Below are 23,907 nucleotides of genomic sequence, written 5' to 3'. Positions count from 1 at the left end.
TGTATGATAATATATGCGTCTGTATAAAGATATAAATATAAAATATAATAATAAAGTTAATATAGTTAAAATAACTTTTGGAATAAAAGCTCTAAATAAAATGACAAAGAAAAGCGGTTAAAGTAAATTAAAGATAAACCTACCTTTATTAATTTATTAAACTCTTCTGAAAATCGATGCAAGTGCTTTGTTATACTCGTATTTCGGTACGAAGAGTTCAATGAGTTAGGTATCTATCCCGTGGCAGTGCACCGCACACTTTTGTGTAGTAATCGGATAAAAATCTAAATGTGTGCCAGAAAATGATACTGAAAAAATATATATAACAATTACAATTAATAATTTGGTTAAAGGTTCCTTAAGCCAATTAGTGCGTGTCATAAATGAATACGTCGAGTTCAGTGTGTAGGAAATATTTATATTATTATAAATTCTCATATGATCGAGCATAGTAACATTTATATTGTGTTTGTTATACATATATGTTATTTGAAAAAAATAACATTAAACAAAAACTGAATGTTGTTACGTCATTGTTTCACAGGATTATGGATTGGATAAATTATGGAGTGATGTTCAAGCGCAGCAGTAACATCAACAAATTAATACGATACATGCATTGAAGTCTCGTACAAAAAGTAGACAAATGTGAAGTGATGCTGCATGTTAAGTTCGGTCGCTTTGTTATCTGATTTGTGCAATAACTATGCATTGCGATACATTTCTGCTTAGCATAGTCAGGATAACCAAAACCTTGATAGAATTAGAAAGGTAACCCATTATGCATATAATATAATAATAGCGGAAGTCCTGTTACGTATAAGATCTCGACTAATCAAACAATGAGCTCATTTGCAAAGTGACGAGTCATGTGAACTTTTGCAAATAAGCTAAAAAATTAATTAGCTGACGGATCCTATAACTAAGTACTTTCAACTTACTGCGTATCCATTAGAATAGGTCATCTGTCCACATCTGTCTAATTCTACTATGGCCAAAACCATATCTATTATTATCAGCAATAAAACTTTTAAGATGCATCCGATGACACGTCCAAATTACAGCAAAATCATCGATAAAAATCAATCCTGTAAATAAAATTGTATTAGTTGTACAGTTTCTATCAATATTTATAGTCGTCTATCGCCGGTGTTTACAGATTGGCTGCTATCTTTGTGATTCATGCTAATAATCAATTAAACGTGCTGTACACTACGAGAATTTGTCGAAAACCAGCATTAAGTGATACAAAAACTGAACAAAAATTGGTTACTATCCTAAAACATCATCTGAGAACATTGAAATATCTCATACGTAAGTACTCGTTAAAAAAATATACATCTTCTAGGATTTTATGAAAATCTCATCATCAATTATTTAAAAGAATTTAAGTATTATATAAAAATTAATTATTTAAAAATAGAAATTCTCCTTAGAATTAAGTAATTCATTATGTTTTCTAAGGTTAAATGGTGATTGTAAAGAGTATCAATTCAAAATGTGATGATAATTTATTAACAGAAAATTCTATTATGATGTATTTATATATTTCAGTTTCATGTCATAATTAGAACAACTTATACATAAAATATTTTTTTTTGGAATTAATGGGATCCACAATAATTATGTGCTTAGTTAGATATTACGGTATATTAGAGATGTAAGAAATTGAAGATCTTATTAGATACATAAATGTAATTTATTATAATGAGAGAGAGAGAAATCAAACTGTTTTATTCTATTAGAAAATATGTATTAAAAATGATATGTATTATAATATGACAAAAATAAGTCTGTATTTTAATTTTAACGTTGTAAAAGACATTATGTGTTTGTGTTAAAACAATCATTGTTAAAACTTGTTTTGAATTGTTAACATACTTAATTTTAACACGTTTAACACTTTAAGCTTGCATTCGTTTTTCACACATGCGCGCTGTAAGTTTTCTATCCTTTTTTTGCAAGTATCCAGCAATAATGATAGAATAAAGCTTATAACGTGTGAGCATGAAAAACGAACGCAGCTTAACGAAATAATTGCGTTATTGAAAGAATTGTGTTGTTTCAATATTAAATTGATATTCAGAATTTTTTTAATATTACAGAAACAATTTATGAGTAAGCGAAAAAAATAAGAACAAATGCAGTTTTAAAACATAAATATATGATAAATGCATAAAATGAGCGTGTGTTAATTTAAATTACAAATATTAATTTTGCTCAAGAAATATGATTTTACAATTTATATACTTTTAAACTGTATCAAAATGTTTTATTCCTTGTGTTAATTTTTTACATAATACAATATTTACATTGCTTTTTAACAAATTTCATCTTGTGTTATGTCCATATAAAAACTTAAATGGATCATAGGACACGTGTGTTGAACTTAACGCAAATTCTTCAACCGCGTATTAGGGTCGCAAACTTGATATAGGAAAAATAATATCTTTACAAATCGTCACAGAACAGATAAAAAATATTGAAAACTACGCTAAAACAAAAGAAAATATTAAATGTTCATATTTTTCATACAGAGAGTATATCTTTTATACAGTAAGAATTTTTTATTTTTAAAAAATGATTTGTATAATAGCTAAAAATACATATTTACGTATATTCTAGGAATGTTATGCCAAAAAACTGCCAAAATGCTGTCATATTTAGTGTCTTATAATGACTTTACATTATAAATGGCAGCAGGTATGTTTAGTCCCTATTCATTTAAATTCATGATATCCTATTTGGAACACGGTCCGATATACCACACAGTCTCTCTACTTACCCATATTTATTTTTCACCAATAATAAATTAATTTTTCATTATTTTGTTATACATATATACATATATATACCATATATATGTACAGACATACGCACGCACGCATACATATACATATATGTATATGTATATATATATATATATATTCGTATATTTTTTTATAACATATTGCAAAAGGTATGATTTAGAGTCAATTATTTCATCTTTCGGTAAAGTTTACCTGTTAGGTAAATCTGGCAATCTGCGCACGTGATTGGGTAATCTTACTACTTACCTAACAGGTAAACTTTACCAAAAGATGGAACGATTGACCCTTAGACAATTAATATTATATAAATTACCTGTAAGTTTTCCAAATCGCATTCTCTTTGCCAAGGTACCAAATTTATATATAAAAATGATTAAAAATATTATATTAATAGATATTATTAAATAATAATGTGCCAAACATTTAATAGTTAGACACGTAAATTTTCGAAGCGATAGCAATATCGACTTGTACGACAAACTTATTCAAAGGTAGACATAGGTGTTACTTCATAATTCTAGCATAATAAACTATCTATTCATGATAATTCATTACGTGATTACTTCGTAAAGTGATAATGCTGAACCAATAATTGTGCGGCAGGAAGCATTGAACTGAAAAAGCGGCATAATTGCAGTTTACAATCTGAAAAACATACAGTTTTTTCCTAAATTATTGTAACTGATTGTGAATATTGTAATTAAGTATATATTAGTCATCTACGCGAAAGATGGAAATAAGTTCGTAAAATTAAACATTTGATATATATTTTAAAACATTTCATTCTCTCAGTCTAGCTACATCTGAATATTATAATATATATGGAAAATATTATACAGAAAGTTTGATTTATTTGCTGAACGTATAAGTTTAATTGGATATTATTATATTTCAAATTGTGTAAAAATTATGAATAATATATTGTATATATTATTAGCGCATATAATATTTTTATAATAGGTACACGCTAATATTGTAATATATTTATTATATTATTTATAATTTTTACATGATTTTAAATGTTCAAATTTTCTATAAGACCGATTTTTAAATTTCATCCCCGTTTGTTACAAGTGGATGTTAAATCTTTCTTAAGAATACACGAACCATCTACAGAGAGCTGAGAAACGCTCTCTCGTTTTATATCAAAGTAATATACATCAATAACTTAGTGAGTTCTTGTTACTTTGTTGAATAATTCAATCAATAATTTACTTATTAGACTAAATTTTTTGAATCCTTTTCACATTGTCAAGTTAATCATTTGACTCAATTTTTATTGGTTTTGACTTGATTATAATTAAAACTGCGCAACCGTGAGACTTAGGTCGTTCCACCCGCTTCTCCATACTTTTTCTACAGAATATTCTTTATAGTGTAAAATAAAAATGTCACTTCTATGAATCTATCCTTACACTCCCCATGACACGCGACGTTTTCTCAGACATCGGATAATAAAAACTCTCGGCGAACAATTACATCGACATACGCCCTTCCCCTCTTCCAGGGCACTTTATGATATCAGATAGTTCACCAAACTCTTCCGAAGATCGGCGCAAGCGCTTCGTCATATACTGGCTCGACGTGTTCCCTATCTGTGACAGTACATCATATGCTATCGTGTAGCGATCATGTCAAATTCCAAATGCGCGCTAGAGAACAACAGATCAAAGAAACATAACGATTACAGTTTACAAATTAATCGATGGTTTCTCAAACCAATCGGTGCGTGGCCACAGATAGATGCGTCGACCCTAGTGTGGAAAATCTTGATATTATTACAAATTTTTATTTGTTCAAGTATAGTAGCATCTAGCATGATACCGTGTTTATTATATGTGTTATTTGAGAAAGACAACATAAAACTAAAACTGAGTGCAATTGCGCCATTACTTCATAGAATTATGGGTTCGGTACATTATTGGGTGCTACTTAAACGTAGTCGTGATATTAGCAATTTAATACAACACATGGAAGTAGATTGGTGTCTTATACATGGGCACGATGATCGTGAAATAATGCTGCAACAAGCTAAGTTCGGTCGTTTTGTTGCCATAATCTGTGGAATAATCATGCATGGAGGTACAATTCTGTTCGCCTTAGCAAAGGCAATGAAAACTGCAACCATCGTCGTCGGTAATGAAACTTTTACGACGCATCCGATGACATGCCCGATATACCACAAGATTATCGATACAAGATTTAGTCCTATAAATGAAATCGCGTTAATTCTGCAAAATCTAGCAATGTTAGTAGTGAGTACCTCTACTGTCGGTGCTTGCAGTCTAGCTGCTGTCTTCGCGATACATGCTTGTGGTCAGTTGAACGTGTTATACGCGTGGCTACATGAACTAGTTAAAACCCAGATGGAAGGAAATGATAAAGCTAAACAAAAACTGGCTGCTATCGTAGAACATCATCTGAGAATACTGAGGTATTTCACAAGCAAGCATTCATTATAAAAATTCATACCCTCAAATATACGTATTATAATAAATTTCTTAACAATCATACAAATTAATAATACATTAATTATTTATAAATAGATATTGCATTAAAATATTAGGGTAAAATTATTTTCTTTTTCTTATAGATTACTAAAAGAGAATCTTGAGTTATCAATTGTGTTTATAAAGTATAAGTTCAGTGTGTCGACTTATTTATTAAAAAACTTTTATTTATAAAAAAAACTTACTATGTTACATACATTTATACGTTTCAGTTTTATATCACAAGTAGAAAGTATTATGCATAAAGCCGCTTTTGTGGAATTAGCCGGGTGCACGATAGTCATGTGTCTGCTTGGATATTATAGTATTATGGTACGCTAGAAATGTAAGAAAATCTTATTAAACAAAATATGATTTATTCACATGAAAGTAAACATCGCAAAATATGTATAAAATGATAAATCATATGATAAAAGATGAGTTCATATTTTAATATTTGCACAGTGAAAGATGTTTTGTATGTGTAATAGTCATTTTTTAAAGCTATTGCGTTGATCGTTTGACATACGTTAATTTAATATATATAATCTAAATATTTTGGATTATTTGATATTCAACGCTTCTAAGTGTTAAAGAGACTAAATTTATCAGTAGAAAAATATAAAACATGAAACTATTGTATTTTAGAGAATAAATTCTAAGATAAATTTATATAATAAATAAGTACGTGTGTGTGTGTGTGTGTGTGTGTGTGTGTGTGTGTGTGTGTGTGTGTGTGTGTGTGTGTGTGTGTGTAAATTATATATTAATTTTACTCACAAAATATATTTTCATAACTTTTTCCAGTTATATCAAAATGTTTTATTTGTTTTAATTTCTTATATAATATTTGCAGCATAACTTCTTAACATATTTTATCTTATATTACAATTACATAAAAATCAGATTTAAACACGTAAAATGATAAAAAATTAATTAATGAAAATCAGTTTTAATGGAATTTCGGTTAAAAAAACACTGATCATCCTTTTTAACTATGTAGGCATGGGAAACACTTGATACGGCAAAAATAACATCTTATTTTATTGTATATTTATCGATGGGTTTCAATATTTTTATATTTTGCTACATTGGAGGAATTATCACAGAACAGGTAAAACATCGAGAATATTTAATATTTTAATTGAATTAATTTCATTTTTGAACAAAAAATCATGTTTTTACAACATTTCCTTAACAATTTAATCAATATTTTAAGAAAAGTATAAAACACTTCCATATTAATAAAAAATTTCTGCTAAATTATAATTTTTGAAATAAAAATTCTTATTTTTAACAAAATTTTAATATTTCTATTTTTTTTTAAACATTACGTTAATCCAAATTATTATTTTTTATACAAAATTTTGTATCAAATTAGTGCAAACTTGTCGGAGAAATGGCATATATGACTAATTGGTACAATCTACATCACACAACTGCACGTAGTCTCGTTCTGATTATTGCTCGATCAAATAACGTAATTAAGATAACCGCAGGAAAGTTATTCCAATTATCTGTTGCAACTTTTGGTGATGTAAGTAATATATTGTTCTTAAATTAGTTATCAAGAAATTAATAAGAATATCTTCTTTGTACTTTATTAATAACAAAATATGATCATTTTATAAGCTCATATTGTTTAATTAAATTATTCATTATATACATATAAAACATTTACACACATACACGTGTGTGTAAATGTCTTTTATTTAAATTAAATTATAATATTAATGTTATGTAATGTAATGTTAATTGTTATGTATAATAATTGTAATGTTAATTGTAATGTTAAAATGTAAATTTTAATATTCATAATTAAATTAGTAAAACTTTGTAGAATATGATATATAAATTATTTTTTTCTTTCAACAGAAATAAGTACATTATTGTTCCAGGTAATTAAAACTTCCATGGTATATTTAAATTTTTTGCGGACAATGACGTAAAAGGTGAATATATGAAATATAAGTTAAAATATGTACAAATATTATATATATTTTATACAGAACAAATTACTGTATTCTGAAAATAAGATCAATCCTTTGTTGCACAAATTTGAAATCAGAAACAAATGACCTCAAAAATATTATTACAAAGCTGAGACAAATAAAAAAGGAGACGCTCAGGTATTAAGCACGTTTGATACACATTAAGTAAAAAAAGTAACTTGCAAGGTAATTTATTAATCAAGTGAATTATATTTAATGATTCAATGTTTTCAAGACAATTTTTTTGTATTGTTGAAAGAATTCAACATCAAATCTGTAAATCAGATGTGACTCTTACAATAAATACAAAAGAACATTAAAATTTTGTATTGGCTGAAGAAGACTTCAAAGTGAATCGAAACGTATTGATATTGTTATTTGGATGAAATAAAATTGTAATTTAAGGAAATTCACTTCTTATTACTTGCATTACAATAACAACGCTGCACTCTCATCGGCCCACCACTAATAGGATTTCTGGTTTCATTATTACAAAGATTTTCAGAAAACATTATGACCATCCAATATAAAAATTTTTTGTTAAATTCCAATTTTTCTTAAATTTATACAATAATACCAATGTATTATTAATGTAAAATAATTATTTATTTATATTACTCATTTATATACAAGTTTTAGGAATATAATGATATCTAATATGTTACACAAACAAGTATATAATGTGTAAAACAAAAAATATATAAAATGTTAAATATCTCATAAACCCCCGTATGAGATACTATATAATAAAGATAATAAAATCAATAATTATATAAAAGAATCGACTCATTCCTATACTTTCACAAAGATATAAACTATATAATATTTTATATTCTCTTTTATTATACTTGTTATAATAAATCAAACTAGATTTCTAAACCATCCTATTCAAACTACAAAATCTGTAATATTTAACCTTTACAATTCAATGATCAATAAAAGTTCGAAAATTTTTACGTACATATAATTTAGGACATCGTAGTATTAATCATATATAAGTGCAAACTGACTAAAACTTTTGCACAGCTTCAATAAATCCATGGATGTAGTCGATGGTTAATGAATAATATTAATAATTTTATGATGGATAAAATCACAATTCATTATATATACATATTATTAAATCAAGATTTTGTAAATAAAATTAATTATATCAGAATGATATACATATATATGTGTAAATATATATATTAGAAGACGCGGTAGTGTCTCCGGCCATATTCAAAAACTAAAAGACACTACAAGTCTCTTATCCCGTATATATATGTATATACTGGGTTCTTAATATTAAAATAAAACGAATATACAGGACTTTTAGTATTAAAAAATTGTCAATGAAATAAAAAGGCAATTAAGAGTCAATATTATATGTGTGATCTAATAAACTATTTAATAATATATTATAAATTAAAATAAACTAAAATTCACACTATAAATACGCACGCAATCAAATTAAAATATGACATATTAAAATTTATAGTGTGAATTTTAGTTTATTTTAATTTATAATATATTATTAAATGGTTTATTAGATCACACATATAATATTGACTCTTAATTGCCTTTTTATTTCATTGACAAAATTCTTGATATTACACAAAAATTTATGCACAACATATCTTTATGACTTCCACATATGGCGTGTATATATATATATATATAACAATTTTTTACATTTTAAGATATACTATATTCTAATTTTCATCATCCTTTCTCTTCAGTTAATGTATCACATATTAATCAATATAAGAAGAATATAATTAAAACACAATACTAAAACAAGAAAATTTCCTAAGATAAATCACTTTCAATCTCTTACAAATATATACTTTACACTTCTTATACCACCCGATAGTTTCTCAAATATCTCACAATAAGAAACTCCAGACAAACAATTATATCGACTGAATATAGAATATACGCTCCTCTCAGAGCAACTATATGATGTTAGACCAAATTCTGTTGAAGATTGGCGCAGGCGCTCTATCATATTCCAATACGATGAGTTGTCCATCTGTGGCAGTACACTGTGTGCTTTCATGCAGCGATCATGTCAAACTCCAAATGCGCGTCAGAAAATAAGAGACCGAAAAAACATATCGATTACAGTTTACAATTTAATCAATGGATTCTAAAACCAATCGGAGCGTGGCCACAAATAAATGCATCAAGTTCAGTGCGCAAAATTATAATATTACTACAAATTTTCATTTGTTTAAGCATAATAGCAATCCCGACAATACCGTGTTTATTATATGTGTTATTTGAAGCAGAGAATATTCAGCAAAAACTGCATCCCATGATGCCACTGATCAATAGATTTATGAGCTCGATGCATTATTGGGTGTTGCTCAATCGTAGAGATGATATTCAAAAATTAATACGACACATGGAGACAGATTGGAATCTCATACAAAGGATTGACGAACGTGAAGTGATGCTGCAGCATGCCAAGTTTGGCCGTTTTATTACCATAATCTGTGGAATAATGCTGCAGGGCGGTTGCCTATTGTTCAGCTTCGTGCAATCTATAAGAACTGTAACAATCACTATCGGCAATGAAACTGTCACAACACATACAATATCATGTCCAATTTACAGCAAAATTATCGATACTAGATTTACCCCTATGAATGAAATCGCGTTGGTCCTGCAAAACCTGATAGTAATAGTAGTAAGTTTCTGTACTGCCGGTGGTTGCAGTTTGGCTGCTGTCTTCGCAATCCATGCTTGTGGTCAGTTGAACGTGCTGTATGTGTGGCTACATGAATTAGTTCAAAACCAAGCGAAGGAAAATGATGAAACTGAACGAAAACTGGCTGCTATCGTAGAACATCATCTGAGAATATTGAGGTATTTCACAAGCAAGCATCCATTAAAAAATGCATATTCTTTCGTGCCTTATAATAAATTTTTGAACAATTATATACATTAATAGTGAATAATATAAAAATAGATATATGCACTAAAATTGGGATAAATTTGTTTTCTTCCTTGTGCGTTATTAAAAAGAAGTTCGATGTGAAAGTTCGATGGTGTTCATAAAAGCTTCAATAAACCAATGATTTATTTATAAAAAAATGTTCATATATCATATACATTTAAACGTTTCAGTTTTATATCACAAGTGGAAAGTATCACGCATAAAGCCGCTCTTGTTCAGATAATGGGGTGCACGGTAATCATGTCCTTGCTTGGATATTACACTGTTACGGTATGTTAGAGATATGAGAAAATGCAAATCTTATAATACACAAATAAATATTATTTATTTATGAAAAGTTAAACATCGTTATTCTATTACAAAATGTATATTGTAAGTGACAAATTATACCACAAAGATGAGATTATATTTTAAATCTTATAAATTTACAATTTTAATAACATATTTTGTTTTTTTATTAAAATAACATATGCTTGTACGAATCAATATTGTTTTAAATAAAAATTTTATTTTTGCGCACGGAATGTCAGAGATCCGGATTCGACTTCCGGCCGAGGTAATTTTTCACAATATAAATTAATTATTTATAGATTTTTAATGTCATTCATAGATTTTAATATGTTATTCAATATTATTAAGATCTAATATTCTACAAGCATCAAAATTGTTAGATTGTTAGTCAATTTAACTCGTGATAGTACTGCGGTAGTTTGTTAGAGTTTGCGTTATAAGTTTGAAAAAAATTTTGGCACGCATTTAAGAATCTACATACATAGTATATACATTTACACGCATTATATAGAAGCACCCGAAATCTAACTTGATCTTAATGGCATGTTCTCATCGGTATTTATTTTAGTTCAAAAATTTTATTGTTCTATTTCAGAAACATCTATTTTTTGATAGAAGTAACATTATTTTATTTGAAGTAATATCTTTCAATACAATATATTATTTCGTTTATAATAAATACGAGTAATAAAACAAATTATTTATTTGAAAATGGCAAAATATATTGCGATAGAGGTTGTTCCATGCAAATATATATTTCCTTAGAACAACTATTTTTTAACTGAAATTACGGAAACAATGATTTAACAAGTTTACATGAACAGTGCTATGTGCTATATAAATTGTGTCGTACAGTTAGTCGTGCAAATCCCGAAGATAGATATGTTCAAACAAATAATGTATTTAAGACAAAGTATATATCGTTTCATTTAAACAATTGTACTTATTGATTTAAACACTAATTTATTTGGACCAATATAATAAATTTATTTGGATTCAATAACATTTATTAAATTTAAAGAAATCTTTTTTTCTATGTATTCATGTATTAATTTAACATATAATGTCACGAGTAAACTTCCGAAAACGTCGATGAATTTTGGCAGAAATATTCTAAACGATGTAAAATGAATGAATTTTTACCGACAAAGAAGATTTTAATGCCAAAAATGTCTGAATAAAGTTATATACTTATATTTGATATTAAACTTCTTTAGAACAAGTTATTACGGGTAGAAATTCGTGTGCCCCTAGACAGAGGGAAGGTGGGGTAAAAATCGTTTCGCGTAGAAAGTCATACATCCCTAGACAGGTTTAAACATTTTATATTACGTTAATAGACAACAATTATTAGTATCAAAAAAGAAATAATTCATAAATAGGTTTTAGCGTACCATAAAAATAACGTAATTAAAAAACATAAATTTTAAGATAAATGAATAAAAAAATGTGTTAATTTAAATCACAAATTTTGCTCAAGAAATATGCTTCTACAATTTGCATTTAAACTGTATTGAAATGTTTTATTTTTTTTCTTGTGTTTATTTTTTACGCAGCATTAAACTACTTTTTAATATATTCAATGTGTAACATTTCATGTATAACATTGACATAAAAATTTAAGTAAATCAACAGCCATATAAAACATTTAATTCGATAAATTCTTCAACTGCTTAGGGTTGGGAAACACTTGATACAGGAAAAATAACATCTTCCCTTACTGTGTATTTATCGATGAGTTTCAATATTTTTATATTTTGCTACATCGGGGAGATTGTCACAGAACAGGTAAGCAATGTTAAAAATTAAAATATACTAAAACTAAGGAAAATATATTGGGTTTAGATATTTTTTATTAATTCAGTCAATATTTAAAGGAAGTATGAAATATAAAACGCGTGCTATTATACATTACTCGGAAAAAAATGCTTTTTAACAATCTTAACTATTTGTTTTTTTCAACGTCATGTAATATAAATTTTTTAATTCTTTTGGTTACTCATAGAAAATTTAAATCTCATATCAACTTATTAGTGCAAATATGTGGGAGAAACGACATATATGACTGATTGGTACAATCTAAATCACAAAACTGCACGTGATCTTGTTTTGATTATTGCTCGATCAAATAACGTAATAAAAATTACCGCAGGAAAGTTAATCCATTTATCTGTCCCAACTTTTGGTGATGTAAGTAATGCAAATTCTTCACCGAGATTCGCCATTTTCATTAATAATAAGTTATAATAAATTAAATTTCTCTCATACATTCTTAATTGCAAATTAAGATCATTTTACAACAGTTCAATTGAATTATCTATTATCTTTAAAACATTCATTCGATTCAATCAATTATATACGTGTGATTAAAAATTTTAAAATTTAATACTAGGACAGTTGATTGCGTACCACTCAAGTTATTTCTTATTATTTAATCAGTATCGATTTTATGTAAATAAATATTGAAAATTATGAAAAATAAAATTACATTTTTTAAGTAAAATCAACATAATTTATTATATTATCACACTAATTTTATTTTAAAACTACATTATTTTTATATTATTTTTATTTACTGACATTTGTTCTCTAAATATAAAGAAGTGTTAAATATTAATTTAACATAGAATAAAATTGAATGATAAGAATTATTATCAATTACATAAATTGATCAAAAATCAACATCACTTTTACTTGATTTCTTATGAAATATGCTATTGATACTGATAAAACAAAATATAATCTGTTATTTTTCTGTCTATATTATTATTCATTTCTCATATTTTTGTTACCAAATGTTGTATATATTAAGTAATAATATAAAATATTGTTAAAGTACGATTGAGACCACGCATTCGGCAACTCTCCCCTAATATTTTTATAATAATTGCGTCGTTAAACGAAAAATTTGAAAATTATGTTCTTCTTTTATTGTACTAATAATGATCTTATAAGAATCATCTTATAAGAATTGGACTTTTTAATTGATTTCAATATGTTTATCCATTATGTTTAGAACACCTATAAATTCAATCATATCACGTGTATAAATTTTCAAAATTTAATATATCTAATGACATATACAGCTTATAAAACGTGTTTTTGCATTGTGTAGAAACAAGAACATTATTGTTCCAGGTAATTAAAACTTCTATGGTATATTTAAATATCATAAGAACAATGGCTGTGTAAAACATGGTACAAACTGTTAAAGTATATGTTAAGAAATATACAAGATATGTAGCATTATGTAGAATAAATTAACATATCTCGAGAGAGAAAACAAGATTTATTAAATAAAATCGGTGATTATGTCAAAATCGCAAATGATTGAAATCATTAAATTGTTTTTAAAGATGTACTAAGTAATTTTTATATTTTTCATAGAATTGCCATTATAATTTTTTTATTTAAAAATACTAAATTTTATATATGTTCATCGAAATTATACATAAATTTATTCTTTTTAACAGAGTATAAAAAACACATCTATATATAATCAAATAAAAAACATACCAGACACTAAAGCGAATTCATTTCTATAAATTTATGTTCGTATAGTTCTCGTGACATATAATATTATTTCAAATGTACGTACCAAACATTTGATGATGAGACACGCAATTCAAAGCAGTTGCATTATTACTCGTCAAACTCCAACTTTTGAAGGTTGGCAAAGGCGTTATTTTACAACTCTGGCATAATTAACTAACCCATTCGTGACAGTGCTTTGCGTGACTACGTGAAATAATCATGTTTAACCATAAGTGTATGACAGGAAGCGTTGAAATGAAAAAAACAGATTACAGTTTGCAATTGACCACAATGTCTTTACTTAAATTATTATAACTGAATATATTAGTATTAGTCATCCATGCAAAAGATAAAAATATGTTGATAAAATTAAACATTTGATATATTTCACTATACAAATATGTTTCGGAATTATAAGACACGTGAAAAGTATTATGCGTAACGTTTGACTTTCTAAATAAAAGTTTAATTAAATATTACTGTATTTAAAATTGTCTAAAAAATCATAAATACTATACATTAGCATATATTTTATTCTTATAATTACAAGTAATAGAGTGATCAGGAGACGCGGTAGTGTCTCCGGCCATGTTCAAAAACTGAGAGACATTACAAGTCTCTTATCCCGAGCCACCAAAGTTTACATTATTATATATATTAGAAAAACAATTTATATATCCATTCACAACATTTTCTATATTTCAAGATATTCTAATTTTTGATACCACTTAATTTGTCCTGCGAATTAATACACAAATATAATTAAAACATTTTACTTTTAAAACAATTTGCTAAAATAAAGAACTCTTAATTTCTTTTTCACGGTTCTATCCTTACACTGTTCATAACACGCGATGTTTCAGAAACCGAATAACAGAAACTCTCCATAAACAATTACATCGACTGAATATGCTCTCTCAGAGCACATTTATGATCGTTCACCAAACTGTAATGAAAATTGGCGCAGGCGCTTCTTCATATTCCCTTATGATGTATTGTCTATCCATATCAGTATGCTGTGTGCTTTCGTGCAGCAATCATGTCAAATTCCAAATGTGCATTAGAAGACAACAGATCAAAAAAATATAACGATTACAGTTTACAATTCAGTCGATGGTTTCTCAAACCAATTGGTGCGTGGCCACAAATAAATACACCAAGTTCAGTGTGTAAAATTGTGATATTACTACACATTTTTATTTGTTCATGCATGATAGCATCCAATATGGTACCATGTTTATTATATGTATTATTTGAAAAAGAAAACATCAAGCTAAAATTGAGTGCTGTTGGACCATTGCTTCATAGAGTTATGGGCTCGGTACATTACTGGGTGTTGGTTAAGCGTAGCCGTGACATTCACAAATTGATACGACACATGGAAACAGATTGGTATCTGATAGAACAGAGGCTCGATAATCGTGAAATAATGCTGCAACAAGCCAAGTTTGGTCGCTTTCTCGCCATGATTTGTGGTATAATCATGTTTGGTGGTACAACGGTGTTCAGCATAGTAAAGGCAATGAAAACCGTAACAACCATCGTCGACAATGAAACTTTTACAATACATCCGTTGACATGTCCAATTTACAGCAAAATTATTGACATGAGAGTTAGCCCTGTGAATGAAATTGCGTTGATTCTGCAAAACCTGGCAGTATTTGTAGTAAGTACCTCTACTGTCGGTGCTTGCAGTTTAGTTGCAGTTTTCGCGATACATGCTTGTGGTCAGTTGAAAGTGCTGAATGTGTGGTTATATGAACTAGTTGAAAATCAAAAGAAGGGAAATGATACAGCTGAGCGAAGATTGGCTGCTATTGTAGAACATCATCTAAGAATATTGAGGTATTTTATACGCACTCACTCGTCTAAAAAATACACCAAATAGTTTAATAATAGTTTAGTCCTAATTTTGAATATTTATTTTTAAATAATTATTAACTTTAATAATTTAATAATTCAATAATAAATATTCAAAATTAACATAAGTTAATTTCTTCCTTTTTATAGATTAATTTTTATAGATTACTAATCTATAAAAGAGAATCTATTGTCTTCATGAAAAGCATCTATAAGTTGAATGTACCGCGACTTATTTATAAAAAAAATTGTACAGTGTTATATACATTTATACGTTTCAGTTTTATATCACAAGTAGAAAGTATTATGCATAAAGCCGCTTTTGTGGAATTAGTCGGATGCACGATAGTCATGTGTCTGCTTGGATATTATACTATTATGGTATGCTAGAGATGTAAGAAAATGAAAATTAGATTTTGGTTATAAAAAATCGAACATAGATATTTTATTATAAAATGTGTATAAAAAATTATATGTAAAAGTCTCTATATTTTAACGTTTTGTAGTAAAAAACATTTTGTATTTATATTAAAATCAGTCATAGTTTTAAAGCTTTTGTCTTGATTTTTCAATATACTCAAGTATCAATTCAAATATTTTATGTTAAATTGATATTCAACATTTTTATAATAGTATTAAAAAAATAATTTATGTAAGTTAAGAAATAAAAATGAAACAAAAAATAAAAATTATGCAGTTTTAAAACGTAAATTCTATGATAAATGAATGCGTGTGTCAATTTAACAAATTATAAATATCAGTTATTCTGAAGAAATATACATCTACAATACGTCTACAATATACAATATTATATATCTACAATATGTTTTTAAATTTATCAAAGTGTTATAATTTATCTTTCTTTTTTATATAACATTTACACTACATTCTAATATACTCTATGCTATATCTATACAAAAATTTGAGTGGAACATTAAACACGAGAAATATGTTAAATTAAGTACAAATTTTCCAATTAGGCTTGGGAAACACTTGATATGGCAAAAATAACATCTTCCCTTATTGTATATTTATCGATGGGTTTCAATATATTTATATTTTGCTACATCGGAGGAATTATCACTGAACAGGTAATATATGTCAAGGTTTGAAAATACCCAATCAAGAAAAATATTATATATATGTAGACAAACATTTATTTAATAATTCAATACTTCGAAAAAAGAATATAATACTTTTATATTAATAAAAAAAATAATTTAAAGTGCTTTATTTTTAACAAACTTAAATATTTATTTTTTTTGCATCAGTACGTATGTTAACCTAAATTACCAAATTCTCTTTCATATTACTCAGAGAAAATTTAAACCTTATGTCAATTCAATATAGTGCAAAAATGTCGCAGAAATGGTATACATGACTGACTGGTATAATTTACATCATAAAACTGCACGTAGTCTCATTCTGATTATTGCTCGATCGAATAACGTAATTAAGATCACAGCTGGAAAGATATTCCATTTATCCATCGCCACCTTTGGTGATGTAAGTAATGCAAATATACCGCGTTCATTCCTTTAATTAATAAAAAAAATTATATATCTTCTTTGTATTTTATTAATTTCAAATTATGATCATCTTACAATAATTGTACTTTTAATTAAAATTTCTACATATCCAATTATATATGAATGTGTTTGATTTAAGATATTAAATTTTTAAAAATATACGAATGAGCCTAATTTACAAAATTTGATATATGTATATATATATATTTCTTTTCTTACATTGCTTTCTACACGGAATAAAATATTTGATTAAGTTAACTAGAATTCTAGAGTAAAAAATAAACGATCCAGAATTCTGGTTAAAATAGATTAGATTTTTCATCAAAGCTACTAAATTCTAAAAAATTCGATAGATTTAATCACAATTCTAGATCGTCTATTTTCCAAAATTTCAATTAATTCAACCAAATATTCTTCTCGATGTACGCAGAAACAAGTATATTGTTGTTTCAGGTAATTAAAACTTCGATGGTATACTTAAATTTCTTGCGAACAATGACTTCGTAAAAAACAATTATGTGAAATATAAGTAAAAAAATATACGAAATATATATTTTGTATAAAACAAATAGTATGTCCTGAAAATAAGATTTAACCATTTGTTACTTTGAAATTAGAAATCATTGATCTGAAAACATTATTATAGAAATTTTCAGGCATTACACTCATCATCGTATTACTTCAAGTAAGAATTTTTTGTTAAAATTCTAATTTTACCTCTGCTTACATATTTATAATATACTGTTAAAATAAAATAATTAGATATATATATATATATATATGTTGTTCTTATTCTTAGGTGGAAACATTACGATATCAAATATGTAATATTAAATACGTAATTGTAAAATATAAAAAAATTCCAAAGAAATATAAGTCCTTTATTATATATTATAGTATATGAAATAATATACTCGCAATGATAAGTTAAATAATATCAGTTACGTTAATATCAACATTATAAGTCAGTAACACATTTTCAAAGATATATAGTATACTACTAACATTTTATAATCTTTATCATAAAACGTTATAAATAACTCAAACAAGATTTCTGAACCATCTCGTATAAAATATTTACTTACAGAATATGTATATCAAATCTCCACAATTCAGCGATCAAGAAAGTTCAAAGATTCTTTACGCACAATTTAGAATCTCGTAATATCAACCGTACATCAGAGTTAATCGAATAAAATTGTTGAGCCCAAAAGATTCATAACCGTAGTAAAAGCATTAATAACGTTAATAATTAATAAATAATGTTAATAATTTTATGATAACTTACATTTTTAGTTTAATATACTTTTAACGAACATTTAACAAATAAAATTAATTATAGCATTAAAATAATACAGTATTACTGGCCATAAAAATATTCAAAAATTAATGCAATACGTTTCTTTCATAATATTTTCTATAATATATTATACATTTAAAATATTTTCTTTACTTCAAAGTACAACTTTTGATTGCCATTTAATTAATAAGCCTCGAAAATTAATATAGGAAAATTGAATTGTGAGATACCAAATTAGAAAAATATACCAAGTTCAAATACCTTTTTATTGTTACTTCTACGAATATATACCTTACACTTCTCATCATATGCGATATTCTCTCAGACATTTGACAAATAAAAAGTTTAGACGAACAATAATATTGATTGAATATACGTTCGTGTCAAAGTAACTTAGTAACTAACGTTAAACCGATCATCAAACTCATGTGAAGATTGGCGCAGGCGCTTTTTCATATTCTAGCACAATGACTTGTCTATCTATGGCAGTACACCGTGTGCTTTCGTGCAGTGATCATGTCAAATTTCAAACGTGTATCAGAAAACGACACATCAAAAAAAAATACCGATTACAGTTTACAAATTAATAGATGGTATCTTAAGACAATTGGTGCGTGGCCACAAATAAATACGCGGAGTTCAGTGTACAAAATCATGATACTACTCCAAATTTTCATTTGTTCAAGCATAATAGCAATTCCAACTATACCGTGTTTGTTATATGTGTTTTTTGAAGCAGATAACATCAAGCAAAAGCTGAATGCCATTGGACCGCTGCTTCATAGAGCTATGGGCTCGATACATTACTGGGTGCTGCTTAAGCGTAGCAGTGACATTCACAAATTAATACGACATATGGAGGCAGATTGGAGCCTCATACAAAAAACTGACGAACGTGAAGTGATGTTGCAACACGCCAAGTTCGGCCGTTTCGTCGTCATAATATGTGCAGTGTTTATGCAGGGCGGTTTGTTTCTGTTTAGCATAGGAAAATCGATGAAAACTACTACCATTATGGTTGGCAACGAGACTTTCAAGACGCATCCAACGAATTGTCCAATTTACAGCAAGATCATCGATACGAGATTTAGTCCTGTGAATGAAATCATATTAGTTCTACAGAATCTTACAATGTTTGTAGCGAGTTTCTCTACCGTTAGTGTTTGTAGTTTGGCCGCTGTCTTTGCGATACATGCTTGTGGTCAGCTAAACGTGTTGTACGCGTGGTTACACGAACTTGCTGAAAATCAAAAAAGAAATGATACAAATCGAAAATTGGCTGCAATCGTAGAACATCATCTTAGAACACTGAGGTATTTTATATGCGAATACTGGTTAAGAAGCGCGTATACAGCTTATACTAAAATTTTTTCAAAATTTTTACATTAACTAAATCGTTAATTAATCAATTAAAATAAATATTTTTATTAGAATTGAGATAAATTTATTTCCGTTTTCATAAATCACTTAAAGAGGATTTTGTCTTCATCTTGTTCATGAAAAGCATCAATTCAATATACGGATAACATATTCATAAAAAATAAGAATTATATTACATTCATACATTTCAGTTTTATATCACGTGTGGAAAGTATTATGCACAAAGCTTCTCTTGCAGAATTAATGGGATGTACAATAATGTTGTGCTTACTTGGATATTATACTATTATGGTAGGCTAACAATAAAAAAAATTTGAAAATGTTACGCACCTGAATGCCATTTATTTATGAAATGTAGAAAACATTGCTATTTTATGATAAGATATGTACTGAAAACCATATATAAAATACGACTATATAGAAATAAGGCTATATTTTAATTTTTAGGCTTGGGAAATGTTCGATACCGCAAAAATAACATCCTACGTCTTTTTGTATTTATCAACGGGTTTCAATATTTTTATATTTTGCTACATTGGGGAGATTATCACAGAACAGGTCAAGAATAGAAAGATAATGAAATCCAGATATGTTAGAGTTTAACATCTTTTAATAATACAGTCAATGACCGCGTATAATACAATGTAATACAGACGTTGAAAACTTTTTCGATAACTATTCCCCTAAAACTAAAAATGTAATCCTATCATTACGAAGAAAACTACCAAATTGCGGAATAAACAAAGCGATCATTGGTTCTTGCCTTTAATATTTTAATGGATTTATATTTAGAACGTACTAGAATAACGATTCGTATTATAACAAAGAACTGAGCACTCATTAAGCTACTTTATCTGCTGGACGTAATTAATAAAAAAAACATGCAATATAATATCCTTACATTAATGGAGAGAAAAATTTCTAAAATGTAATTAAAGGAAAGAAAAGCAAAATAACAAAGTAGATAAGATGACGAAATGCGCATATATTTAATTAGACTGCAAACTAATAACGTATAACGTACCAATACTGAATTCATTAAAAGCTTTGAATAACAATTTATTTCTTGTTATTTGACAATACTTCCACGAAGAAAAATAGTATAATAAAGAATAAAATTAGGATGTATTCATATGTAATTATTTTTGCTTTAGTTTATCAAGAATAAAATGATTATAATATTTTCACTTTCTTTACAAAATCACAGTATAGCATACTATAGATAAGAATGTGTAGAATAATATATTATTTTTTATTATTCGTCTTGCAACATTTTTATTATTAAATACAATAACTGCAAAAAAGATGACTTTCACTAAGGGTCAATTTCACCAACGTCGGTTAAGCTAACCGACGTTTAAACTGTCAACCGTGATTGGTTCATTCTGGTCAAAGACAAATGCGATTGGATAATTCCATTGGAATTAACCGTTGGTTAGCTTAACCGACGTTGGTGAAATTGGCCCTAAGAAAGATTATAAAATTGACACATTCTTAAAAAATAAATTTTTTTAAATTCTAATTTATTTGATAGTTTATTTTACAGATAATAATCAACGTTTTAGTAAAAACCTAAAAAAATTCTTTTTAAATCAACGAAGAAATAAAAAGAAATTAATAAACTTTAAAAAAAAAGATCTCATTATCTTACCACCCTTTATCCAACTTGATTTTTAATGAAACAATAACATTTAATAAAATTGTCAAATTCTTTTCATATAGAAAATTAAAATATTTTATCAATTTATTAGTGCAAACGTGTTGGGGAAATGGCATATATGACTGACTGGTATGATCTACATCACAAAACTGCAAGTGGTCTGATTCTAATTATTGCCCGCTCGAATAATGTAATTAAGATCACAGCGGGAAAATTATTCCACTTATCCATCGCAACTTTTGGTGATGTAAGTAATATACATATATTGTTGATTCCTCTGGTCAATAAGAAATATCTTTTTTTTGGTTAATCAATTATATATTTCTTGTACTTTTCATTTTGAATTATAATCATCTTATAAAAAGTGTACTGTTTAAATAATCTATACGCTTTATGTTCAAAACATTACACATTCTATTACGTGTATTTAAATTTAATTATAATAAATCTATATATCTGTAACTTTTAAAATGTTATATATATTTGCTTTCTACAAGAACAAGTTTATCTTTATTTCAGGTAATTAAAACTTCCATGGTATATTTAAATTTTTTGCGAACAATGACTATGTAAAATATAGTTACGTAAAATGTAAGTTACAAAGTATGCATTTTATATATTTTATAAAAAAGAAATTATTATAACCTGAAAAAAGATTCAATACTTTATATATATATATATTGCACAAATTTAAAATTAGAAATCAATCACCTTAAAGATATTAATACGTTTTCAGGAAACGTTTGCAATCATTTTCCTTTCACTACAAAATTTTTATTACTAAAAAATTCCAATTTTGTGTGAGCTTGTTTATTACAAATTGTTCTTTGATAAAATAATTACATATTTGTATAATTTATGTACTTACAACTCTTAGGAATATAACGATAATAAATGTTACACGAGTAATTATGGAATGCTTAAAATACAGAAATTCTACAAAGAGATAGCATCCTATATTCTGTATGAAACACAATACAGGGGAAAGGTTAATAGATAAATCTATTAACCTTTGATTCGTCCAAATCGAAATAATGTGTCATAAATATACGTATAATTTAAAAAAATGTATATATATAATATCTTATAATTCTTCTTAAGTTTATAGTAATTTCTTTCATTAAAAAAGTACCAACTTTCTATATGAATCAGAAAATCAGCTGAATGACACAAATAATAGAAAATATGAGGTTTTATTTTCATATTTCACATCGAAATTATACATTATATCTTTCTAACATCAAACAAGTAAGATTGAATATAACAAAAGAAAAACATAACAAGTAATTAAAACACATTCATTTCTCCGAATTTTTTCTCTTTATGACACACGATATTCCTGGAACTATAAATTTGCGACAAAAAATTATTGATCGGACATACGACCCTTTCAAGGCAGTTGTAATATCAGGCTATTCATATCAAACTTTTTCGAGAGTTTGTTCAAGCGGCACTTCACATTCAACTCTGACAAAACAATCTGTATATTTGTGAGAGTATGCTTGCGTGCTTTCATGTCGTGACCATGCTAAACACAAATTAGTAGTGTGTGAGAAAAGTAGGAAACGTTGAACTGAATAAGTATTGCAATCGGATTCAATGTTTTTCATAAATGATTACAATAAAATATATTGTCAACATTGTCATATAGATAGCAACACAGTGGTGAAATTAAAAACTTATTAATATATTTTAAAACATTTCGTCATATACTTATGCTTCAATATCATATAAAATACTTTTATCCTTTATAATAACATTTATTTTTAACGACAATCTAATTCTTATTGCCAATAATAAACAATAAAATTTAAAAAATTAATTCGGTTAACTAAGATTTGGTTTACTAATACAAAAAACACGTAATTAAAATATATAAAAAAAAATCTGTTAAAACATTTTCAATGTCACATACACAAATTAATCCTTACACTCTTCGTAACACACGATATTCTCTCAGACTTCGGATAATGGAAAAGCTCTGGACGAACAATTATATCGATTGAATATATACGTTACCCTCTAAAAGTAATTTTGTAACGATAGACCGATCACCAAACTCTTTTAAAGATTGGCGCAGGCGCTTCTTCATATTCTGGGACAATGAGTTGTCAATCCG

General features: G+C 27.1%; 2 protein-coding genes across 2 annotated transcripts; both read left to right on the top strand.

Annotated features, from left to right (window-relative positions):
* The first annotated feature begins 4,441 nt into the window (after positions 1-4,441).
* Positions 4,442-7,248, top strand: LOC108782594 (odorant receptor 22c-like). Its single transcript, XM_018550899.1, has 5 exons — positions 4,442-5,244; positions 5,533-5,632; positions 6,303-6,413; positions 6,681-6,836; positions 7,198-7,248. The coding sequence occupies exons 1-5, from the start codon at positions 4,442-4,444 to the stop codon at positions 7,246-7,248; spliced, it is 1,221 nt and encodes a 406-aa protein (XP_018406401.1).
* Positions 7,249-9,340: 2,092 nt separating this feature from the next.
* Positions 9,341-22,361, top strand: LOC108782593 (uncharacterized). Its single transcript, XM_018550898.1, has 14 exons — positions 9,341-10,143; positions 10,405-10,504; positions 12,203-12,313; positions 15,072-15,904; positions 16,201-16,300; positions 16,900-17,010; positions 17,270-17,425; positions 17,902-17,951; positions 18,248-18,272; positions 19,238-20,061; positions 20,320-20,419; positions 20,576-20,686; positions 21,880-22,035; positions 22,308-22,361. The coding sequence occupies exons 1-14, from the start codon at positions 9,341-9,343 to the stop codon at positions 22,359-22,361; spliced, it is 3,534 nt and encodes a 1,177-aa protein (XP_018406400.1).
* Positions 22,362-23,907: the final 1,546 nt, after the last annotated feature.

This window comes from Cyphomyrmex costatus, unplaced genomic scaffold (assembly GCF_001594065.2).
Source record: "Cyphomyrmex costatus isolate MS0001 unplaced genomic scaffold, Ccosl1.0 scaffold132, whole genome shotgun sequence".
Taxonomy (NCBI): Eukaryota; Metazoa; Arthropoda; class Insecta; order Hymenoptera; family Formicidae; genus Cyphomyrmex; species Cyphomyrmex costatus.
This window is presented reverse-complemented; position numbering and strand designations above follow the sequence as displayed.

What these genes read in the sequence shown, in the direction of transcription:
- LOC108782594 (XM_018550899.1), top strand. Translation starts at nt 4,442, where the DNA reads ATGTCAAATTCCAAATGCGCGCTAGAGAACAACAGATCAAAGAAACAT. An exon ending in TTGGATATTATAGTATTATG is followed by an intron (nt 5,633 to 6,302) that starts GTACGCTAGAAA and finishes TTAACTATGTAG; the next exon opens with GCATGGGAAACACTTGATAC. An exon ending in GAGGAATTATCACAGAACAG is followed by an intron (nt 6,414 to 6,680) that starts GTAAAACATCGA and finishes GTATCAAATTAG; the next exon opens with TGCAAACTTGTCGGAGAAAT.
- LOC108782593 (XM_018550898.1), top strand. Translation starts at nt 9,341, where the DNA reads ATGTCAAACTCCAAATGCGCGTCAGAAAATAAGAGACCGAAAAAACAT. An exon ending in CATCATCTGAGAATATTGAG is followed by an intron (nt 10,144 to 10,404) that starts GTATTTCACAAG and finishes TAAACGTTTCAG; the next exon opens with TTTTATATCACAAGTGGAAA. An exon ending in AACATTACGATATCAAATAT is followed by an intron (nt 18,273 to 19,237) that starts GTAATATTAAAT and finishes TATCTATGGCAG; the next exon opens with TACACCGTGTGCTTTCGTGC.